Source organism: Galendromus occidentalis, unplaced genomic scaffold (assembly GCF_000255335.2).
Source record: "Galendromus occidentalis unplaced genomic scaffold, Mocc_1.1 scf7180000077501, whole genome shotgun sequence".
Taxonomy (NCBI): domain Eukaryota; kingdom Metazoa; phylum Arthropoda; class Arachnida; order Mesostigmata; family Phytoseiidae; genus Galendromus; species Galendromus occidentalis.
Window position 1 is genome coordinate 1,187,963 of NW_003805489.1, and position 9,184 is coordinate 1,197,146.

General features: G+C 49.9%; 3 protein-coding genes across 3 annotated transcripts; all 3 read left to right on the plus strand.

Annotated features, from left to right (window-relative positions):
* The first annotated feature begins 388 nt into the window (after window positions 1-388).
* Window positions 389-5,392, plus strand: LOC100900319 (uncharacterized). The gene is made up of 13 exons (XM_003746791.1): window positions 389-648; window positions 1,767-1,858; window positions 1,948-2,182; window positions 2,315-2,377; window positions 2,517-2,673; window positions 2,778-2,896; window positions 3,067-3,204; window positions 3,347-3,553; window positions 3,704-3,892; window positions 4,039-4,292; window positions 4,408-4,615; window positions 4,798-5,061; window positions 5,207-5,392. The coding sequence occupies exons 1-13, from the start codon at window positions 589-591 to the stop codon at window positions 5,327-5,329; spliced, it is 2,109 nt and encodes a 702-aa protein (XP_003746839.1). The 5' UTR covers window positions 389-588; the 3' UTR covers window positions 5,330-5,392.
* A 1,438-nt stretch (window positions 5,393-6,830) lies between these two features.
* On the plus strand, window positions 6,831-7,742 carry LOC100900463 (uncharacterized). Its single transcript, XM_003746792.2, has 2 exons — window positions 6,831-6,858; window positions 6,997-7,742. The coding sequence occupies exons 1-2, from the start codon at window positions 6,831-6,833 to the stop codon at window positions 7,578-7,580; spliced, it is 612 nt and encodes a 203-aa protein (XP_003746840.1). The 3' UTR covers window positions 7,581-7,742.
* A 495-nt stretch (window positions 7,743-8,237) lies between these two features.
* Window positions 8,238-9,184, plus strand: LOC100900604 (agrin). Its single transcript, XM_003746793.3, has 2 exons — window positions 8,238-8,492; window positions 8,576-9,184. Exons 1-2 carry the CDS (start codon window positions 8,238-8,240, stop codon window positions 9,035-9,037), a joined length of 717 nt encoding a protein of 238 aa, XP_003746841.2. The 3' UTR covers window positions 9,038-9,184.

Below are 9,184 nucleotides of genomic sequence, written 5' to 3' on the forward strand. Positions count from 1 at the left end.
CAGAATGTCTCCAATCAGTTTTTCGAGATTATGAGGAGCTCTCCACTGTAGTATTCTGGAGAACGGGCGCCGGTCCCGACTTCTGACATCGTCCGTCATTCATAATGTCAGGAGTCGCCAGGACTCAGACGACTCAGGATTCCATCCAGATACGTCTCCAACTCATCTCACAGCATCGGCCGTTCGATCCTGAATCGGCTCCAATATCTGCGTAAATCGCAAGAGAAACCTGAAGGAGTCCAGAATGTCTCCAATCATCCGTACGTGTCCGAGGAATAGCTCCGAGCTTTAAGGAATCCTAGACACCATCTCTTGACGGAATGTGGGGCGGGCGGCCGGCCACCATCACCAACCAGCTGATGTCTGCTCTGGGCTCCTCGAACGACGATCGTGTTAGGAGGAACAGCAAGAGAGATACGACCATTTCGAACGACGATGCCCACATCCGTCGTTTCGTTGACAGAATGAAAGTGTGCTGAGCAGCGAAAACATACTACCAAACCAGCTGTGTCGTCAGTCCTCTGCAGTGAGCCTTGACTGCGGATATTTGGGCGGACGTATGGTGTCGATCGTCGTCTCCAAGCTCTGATGGAGTCTGAAGAGACCCGGGCCTCTCTGCTTCAGGCCGTGGAAATCTCGGTGAAAGAGGTACAATTTAGCTCTTGATTGTCTTACTCCCGCTCCCGAAATCACTGTCGATGCTCCACATTTTCCTCGCGGGGTTCATCCTGAGATCAGACGAAACGTTTGCTCCCGATGATCAATCGGCGCAACCCTTTCGCGTTATCTCCTGACACTTCGTCGACTCCCTATGACGAGTTGCGGAAAATTTGCCAGCTTGTGAGGAGCAAGGTGTGCAAGGCGCAATCTCGGCGGGAGTTGCTGAGAGAGTCGCCTGTCTCCATACGTTCGCTGGCTGAACTTCAAATAGACATGTTAGGAAAGCAAACCCGTCGGATGAGTCATGACATCGAATCGTTTCGTCTTCCTCTTTTCCTTCTGGCTCTCAACAAAACCGTGCGGAAAGGCCAGCAAGAGCTCCGCTTGCTTTCTGTGGCGCTAGCTGTTCTTAAAGCGCGCTTTCCACGGAATGAATCCCCGATTTTGGACGATTTTCGGCTTGAGATCCTCTGAGTTCCTTGCCCTCCTCTTGAATCTACCCTCGCGCTATTGAAGACCATAGATCATCATTTGACACAAGATTGAAGAATTTTCTGAGTCATCCAAGTTATCGAATGTAAGGCAGCGTTTCGAGAAGTACCGATTGGTCGAGGTTAGCTTCATGATTCCCATCAGCAATCGTCATGTTATTAGTTCGGGACGATGCGATGGCCGACCAGGGGCATTCCGTCAAGGGACGGCTCTGTCGAAAGAGCCGCGCCGGCTTCCACAACCCTGTCTGACGTTTGAATATGTCAATGACTTTCTGGATTTTGTCGATCTTATAGTAAGATCATCATGATGACATGAAGCATGACGAAATTCTTAATCGGAATCGCACTCGATTGGGCTCGGGAGATATCGCTGAATAAGAGAGAGTGTTAGAGTACGCGGTCCATTTCACTTCAGTGTATCTCGATGAAGAATGGTCAAGATTTACTAGGCCACCGCTTTGGCAGATGATCTGCGTTCTAGAGGTCATGAGTTCGCCTCCGAATCGATAAGGATCGGGGCAATCGGAGATAATGATTTCATTTCCCCGAATAATTGAAAATTGGAAATGAATGGAAATTTCGAGCGCTTGCATTAAGCCCCCCGATTTTCAGCTCGAACGGATATTCTGCGGAGAAGAGCTGACGACAAAAGTGTGGCAAGTTCGCTACCTGAGTGAGCATTTGGATCGGATCCTTCTATACGGGTAAGTCTCTGAGTCCACCTACACAGGCGACTCCAGGCAATAATTCTTCGATCTCAGACCACGATGAACGCCTCTCTTCAATCTTCCAGGCTCCGAACGCCGCTGCTCGGATATTGGCCGTTTGTGAAGGAATTCAGCCATGAGGAAACTACGCGAGAAATCATCTCATTACCTAAAGTCAATTCCAATCTCGGTTACGGCCGAGCCTGGCTCCTCGGGGCCTTGCAGAGTGGTCTCGTAGTTTGTTATTTCCAATCATTTGTTTACAACCGGAAATTAGTTACGAAATATTTCCTCGACAACGCACTCCTTCGTGATACATTGGTGAGCATTCGTGCGCTCCTATCAAAGTCGAAGAAAGAATGATTCTGTGGACGCTTTTCGGGACCTGGCCAATGACTTGTCCCGACAATTCCAGCCACAAGGGTATTTGAAATGAAAATTCCTCTATTCTAGCGACTGAAAGTGACGATACATTATCTCGCGCGGCTCAGTAACCTCCGATTCGCTTTTGTGTTGGTAAGTGGGAGAAGTCGGAACTTTTTTGACCCGTATATGAGTAGATCCTCCGATCGGAACTCTTCACCCAGCGCTGCGCAGTTCGTACGGGCTGCTCCTATCGGTTGATTTCGATGACGATTACGATGTCTTCGTGCAGAATGATTCATCACTCGATCAACTGGCATTCTTCTCGACCAAGAAGGAAATCCAAAACGGCTTCCACGAAAACAACAATCACCTCCGGAAAAATTCTACAACTCCGAACGACTGGTCGTGCCCATCCTCGGACGATGAAGACGTCTCGCAAACTAAGGGTAACTCGAGTCCTCGACGCAGGATTCTCCACAAGGCTATGCGTCGATAAGGGCATCGAATGGAAGAACGACAATATGGATCCAATGGAGCTCTTCTTTTCTAGCCAAATCTGTCACAGTTCAGGCTGACGTCCACTCTTTCACCTCATCACCGTTCGTTCAGGAGCCGATCTCTGGACAATTCGATAGCCTCGGGCCGGACAGCCTGGAACGCGCAATCGAGGTTAGAAACGATTCCGTAAGCTCGAGTTCCCCCCGAGAATGAGGACTCATCCTATCCGCCCTGGCGCCTTGCGACGTGCTCGCTCCAGAAGCCCATCGGTGTCTTCCAATTATTATTCCTCCTCAATATGACCCTTTTGAAGACCTCACCGATGCTCCCCGATTTTACAGCTGGAGGAAGGCGTGCCGCTAGACGAAATCGAAGTATCGGGAGCGGAGCGTTTCGATATAGCTCAACTTCTGGCCAAAGAATCGCTCCTCAAATACGTGGAAGACTTATTCGAAGAAGAGGACGAATCTTTCTACAAGGTGCGTGAGGAGTGTCACTCCTATTGAAACGTATCGATTTCTATTTTGGTGGATTCTCCGTTCAAGACATTGCACAAATCGGCGATTATCTCTATTTCGATACAAGCAAAGAAAACAAAAACATCCAGAATCCTCTCCGCAGGTTTTCCTCAGTTACTATTACCGAGTAGAACAGCAGCATCTCTCGCTGATATTCCTGGTGTTGACGAACCAAAGACTGATATTATTGAAAACCACCGACGGCTATTCGTTGACTTTGGTGGCTTCATTGCCTTTACTGCATATCCGACAACTATGGCTGGCTCTAGACTACCAGGCTATCGAGGTTGTTTGGACTTCTCCTCGCGAGGTGAGAGAATTTTTGAGCATCTTCCAAGCTGATGTCGGATGGCATAGTAGATAAATCGATCGGTGGTGCGCGGAGAGCCCGAGACAGTCCAAGGAAACGACGATGACAATCGGAACGATTGAGGATCGGAGATTATTGGAATCATTAAAGGTGTTTCGGAGTCCGGATTATGCGCCTGCAAAAGCTACCGGGGCCAATCTTCAGCTGGTGATGCTCTGCGCAGAGCAGTGCACGTGGGTCGTGAGCCACCTGGAAATCGCCATGAGACGACTGGGTGTCAAAGACAAGGCTCTGCCCATCATAAAACACAACTGTCGCCCTACGACCGTCTTGCTCAAGGTGGGACCGGTGTTTTGACCTCCCGTAGCGATGATCCTGTCCAGAACGCTACATATAGTCCCAGTCCTTAGATCTGACCGGACACGATGGGGCTATCCTCTACGGAATCTAATGCGGTGTTTTTTTTCCTTCTTCCTTATCTGCAGGATTGGGCCCCTGTCCGGCATGTGCTCTGGGGCTCATGCGAGAGGTTCGCCTCGAGAGAAGTCTACGAGAGGAATGCCAGTCTCTCACGAATGATCGTGTCCCGCTTGTACTATAGGAATGTCCCGAAGAGAATCCAACGGGGAATGGAAAGTACAATACTTTGGCGCAGCGCTCGATTCGAGCTCAAAGGGACTACATTAGAACAGTACGATCTTGAGAGCGATGTCACTCCGACGGCTGTCTACAGTTTGGCGTGAGTTTCTTCACGATCCGTTCCAATGACGTCAGACGACGAAGGAGGGAGAATCGGCCGACTGGGCGGCTGGCTGAAGGTGGAGTGATTTTATTGTGACTGTTCTGCATTTCAGGGACCCGGCCTGTGGCGGCGTTCAACTATGCATGGAAAATCCGAAACCGTTTTCGTTCCGAGTTCTGTGGAGCAATGAACCCAACCTGGAACTGGCCGCTGAAAGTGAATTCGAATTCTCGGAATGGCTCCACTCCTTGCTCAGGAGCTATCAGAAGCATCGAAGCAATGGGAAATCCAACTCTCCTACGAAAAACAACGGGCCACAGGTGAGTCCCGAAAAATACTTCATTATACGGCAAGAAGACCAAGGCAGCGCGTCATGGTGGATTTAGCGGTCCTGACGCGAGTGAGATTCCCGGCTGCTTCGTTCGTCGCTGAACTTCCGCACAGTTCGATTTTCGGGTCGTTATCCGCGGCCCCCGAGGCGCTAATTCTTCGCATTTTCCAGGGGACCATGGGCGCTAGTTTATGCAGTGTCGTTCTAGAGACGGACAGTCTGCTCATATGTCAGGGACCCGAGGTGCGCGAGAGGGTCAGCTTTCAACAGATAAATTCGATAGCTACCCATCACAATTCGTTTCTCGTCGAATGCGTGCATCTGAAAGATGTGGCGCGGAGCAAAAAAGATCCCAAATCATTCTTCACCTGGTTAATAAGCTTCTACGGAGAAGCGGAGGCACACGTGTTCTTCGCCCATGTGAAGCATTTCCGGGTGAGTTTGCTACGCAGATGCTCTGAGTGAAATTTACGGCGATACGATAACGGTGAAGGACCCGACAGCGTGCCGGAGCTGAAGGGACTTCTGCAGAGTTCATCGACGGAAACCATGCTGATCTAATAATTTTCCATCTTCGCAGAGCACCGTGACCTGTCGCTTCGTGAGGGACTCTACGACGCAAGGGATTTGTTGTGAGCCTCGGGAGAAAACATTCAATCAGATGTGCTCTTATGCGGCCAAGTTTTGTGATATAATCGCCTAGAAAAGGGGCAAGGTAATCCCAAAGTGGCTAAGGTTGCAGAGGAATCCGAGTTCCCCACTTTCGAACGTTCCCATGCTCTCATTAGTGATACGTCGCCTGTGATCACGTGGCGGATTGTCCTTTTTCCGGGTCATCGGACAGGGATCCCGCAGTAATCTCCGAATGTGATGCAAGCAGAATATCAGAACCCCGTAATTCATATGTCAGCCGTTTACTAGTTATTCTCTCAGCTCGAGGGAGCTTGAACTCTGGCTGAGAGAAGCGAATGGTGATCGAGCCACGGATATTCTTCATGATGCTCCAGAAGGGATTTCGCTTTAAGATCAGACAACTGATCGCACGAAGAGTATGCGGGAGGGGATCAGTGAGCGAACGAGGGGAGTCGAGTCGTTATGCGTACAATGGCGTAGTGCGACTGTGAGTCCAGTCAATGGACGGCGGCGGACAGAACGCCATCCGGATCCCAGCGAGAACGCTGAGTACTTGATATCTTCCCGCTCTCGGTGTCAGATCTTGTAAAAAATATATCGATGTGAACCGATGCATATCTTAGAAATTTGTTCTTGGATTTCATGGTGCACAGACATTGTTATCATCAGTATTATTGATGTCATGATCCTATGGTAGGTATGATGTCAGAACCGCGAGGTTGGAGATCCCATCACTACGATGGTCAAGAAAAGAAATATTGTTGGCTCAATACGGAGAAAGGTTGTTGTCGAGCATGTACCATTAAGTCTGACAACTTTCTCAAGCACTTATAATAATTCATCAGATATACTCTATCCGGAGAAACGTTTCCGTTCTCTCGGGAAAGCCTCTCTCGTGCCCCTCGCGGGCACCGAAGAGATGGATCAGGCGATTCGTTGAGTCTATTATAGGATTCTCTTGAGCAGATTCGGGGAATATGATTTAATAATAAACGATGGTTTCGATTTTATATCTGGCTTTATTTATTTCCGATGCTCTTACATCGTGTTCAGCTTCTCGCGGAAGATTATCGACATGACTCCTCCATGTTACTCTCTCCGAGTTCACGGAATCGGCGTTCCATGAATAATGAGAGAATCTCAGTTGGAGTAATTCGTTGAGCGTCGGGATCAATGAGACGGAATCCTCGAGGAAAAAGGGAAAAACTAGAATTGGATGCATCGGTAGCGGTTGAATTTCTAGTCTGGAAAACTGTGCCACGGGCCAGATTCATTGCGAATTCATGAATTTCTGCGCCACCCGTCCGTTATGTAAGCGTAGACCTCTACGAGTTGAACGACACTCTGTGGCCGACAGGAGCCGAGACTGCGGCATTAGAATACGTGAATTACGGAATGGCATGAACTGAAGTGCATCCGATTCGCCACCGGTCACTGAGGTGCTCGTCCTCAAGAGAGGGTTTTTCCGCTGAGGTAAGGGCTTGAATCGCTTAAAAGCCGCTCCCTGATCTTAGTCTCGATCAGAACTGACTGTTCCTCTACTGATCTACCGAGAAAACAGTACAGCCACCATGCACGTCCAACTGTGTCTCATCGCCTGTGAGTATTTCGGCGGAGGGAGATCTGTATAGGGGGAGACCTGAGTTTCTAGCACCGAGAGGGACCCGCGCTCGGAACTCCGAATGAGGTGAGTCCCTCCTCTCAGTCGGAGACCTGAGTGATTTTTCAATTCTCCAGGTGTTTCGGTGTTCGGTACTAATGCCGCCTCGGTGAGAGGTCGGTTTCGAAGAGATACCTCGGACCAGCAGGCGATCCAGCTCCCGGACGGCGCTCAGCTCGTGGTCGGCGATATCCGGTCAACTTTCAACTGCGAAGGAAACCGGTACGGCTATTACGCGGACATGGACAACAACTGTATGATCTTCCACATCTGCAACCCAGTTCAGCAGGAAGGACGCGAAAGTGTTCTGCAATACTCATTCTATTGCGGGAACCAGACCGTCTTCGATCAGCTCTCCATGACGTGTGCCTTCCCAGACGATGCGATCCCGTGTGAGAATTCGGTAGACTTTTTCTACTTGAACGATAATTTGGGAATCGAAGACGCTCCTCTCCATACATCGCAAGATATCGAGAAGAAGGAAGCCTTCGTGCTCGCCGCTCGGGCTCCTAGACCGACGACCGAGGTCACCACGACGCCGTGGACGACACCGCGACCTCAGAATGTTCGAGCTCAAACGCCGCCATACGGAAAACGTAACCAGAAGCCCCATTACGAAGCGTCTCCGAGTCTGTCTTTGGATACGAGAGTGAAGGTTTAGATAGTTTGTGAATTCGAGAGGTCCCGATCGGAGACAGCAGCCACCGGATACGTGAAAAGGCAGCTATAGGTATCGAAAGCAAACGAGAAGAAACAGGGTGCTGCTTGCGAGAGAATCGGAGACTCAAGGAGTAGAAAAAGATTCGTTAAATAAAGGAGACCTAGACAACTCTAGACGACTCATAATTGAATTTCCCGGAAACGAATGCGTTTAGGGAGAATTCCGGAAATACCCGGAGCTCTCGCTTGGAATCGCCAGGAACCAAGTCAGACATTGATCGACGCTAGGTATCAAGGTGCGTTGAATGTTCGAAATCTTGGTGACACCGGGGTTCCGTCGAGGGGGCAGAGGAGGAGAGCGGATCGCCACTCGCGTACAATTTGTCTAGCATTCCGCAGACGAGTCAGCCGCCACCGCCACAGACGATTTCTGAGGAAGAAATTCTGCTTTCTGTTCTGAGGGGGCGACAGTTCGGGCGTGGGTGGCTCGACTGCTGCGTTACAAGACGCTCTGATGGAGGAAAGAGAATGCGTTCTTCGACCGCGAATTCTCTCCAATCGATGAAATCCCGACGAAGTCCTCCTCTTCACCGACATCTGAGGTCTCCAGAGACCCACGAGAAGCGAGACGTAATTCACTGACGTTGACCGACCGAAGATGTCCCGGCTGGTCGTTTCTCTTGTGTTCATTCTAAAAATTTCTTTAGTTGTTTGCGCTGATTCCGATCTTCCCGGAGAATGCTCGAGAGCGTGCAACGAGACAGAAGAGTTCCCAAAGCCGGTGTGCGGAACGGATGGTAACGTTTATAGTTCGCAATGCGCCATGCAGAAAGCCGCATGTAAGCAGAAAGTGCTGATAAGCGCTCAGGATTGGGATGCGTGCATCGATAAACAATCCTTGTGTCCGGACAAGGTAAGTTTCCCCGCAAGGAATCGCTGGCCGATCGTTATCTGATCCCAATATACTTTTCCCTGACCGCATGCGAACTCCCGCAGTGTCTCGATCTCTACGATCCAGTCTGCGGGCAGGACAACATCATCTACATCAACTACTGCGTCATGCAAAGGAAGAATTGTGGGAAAAGGATGAAAACTCAAGACCTCGTCTCATGCATGACCCGGGAACGGCAGGCAAGAAAAATCGAATGCCCCGAGGATTGTGCGCCGATCTACGAGCCCGTATGCGACTCGTTGGGTGATGTTCACTATAACGAGTGCTTTTTCCGCAAAGCCACGTGTGGTCAGGAGAACGAAATCAAAATTCTCCCTTTGAAAGCTTGCGTGAACTTCGACGACCGATGTCCTACGAAGTGTCTGAATATCAACGATCCGGTCTGCGGGTCGGACGGCAGACGATATCAAAATCATTGCAAATTCGCCGAGGAGAACTGCAAGAAGAACACGAAAAAAATGCCCTGGGTTTATTGTTTAGGTGAAGTGGACTCTATTCCGCAGTGAGATTTGAAAATCGGTGGGATCGAAGTCTATTCCAAAACCAGCGCCAGACCGCGGCGTGGACCTCGGGTAGCAGCTATCGTGGGGAGAGAACCCCCGGAGAATGGGCGGTCGAGAACCGTACGTGACATGACGAAATATCAAATAAAA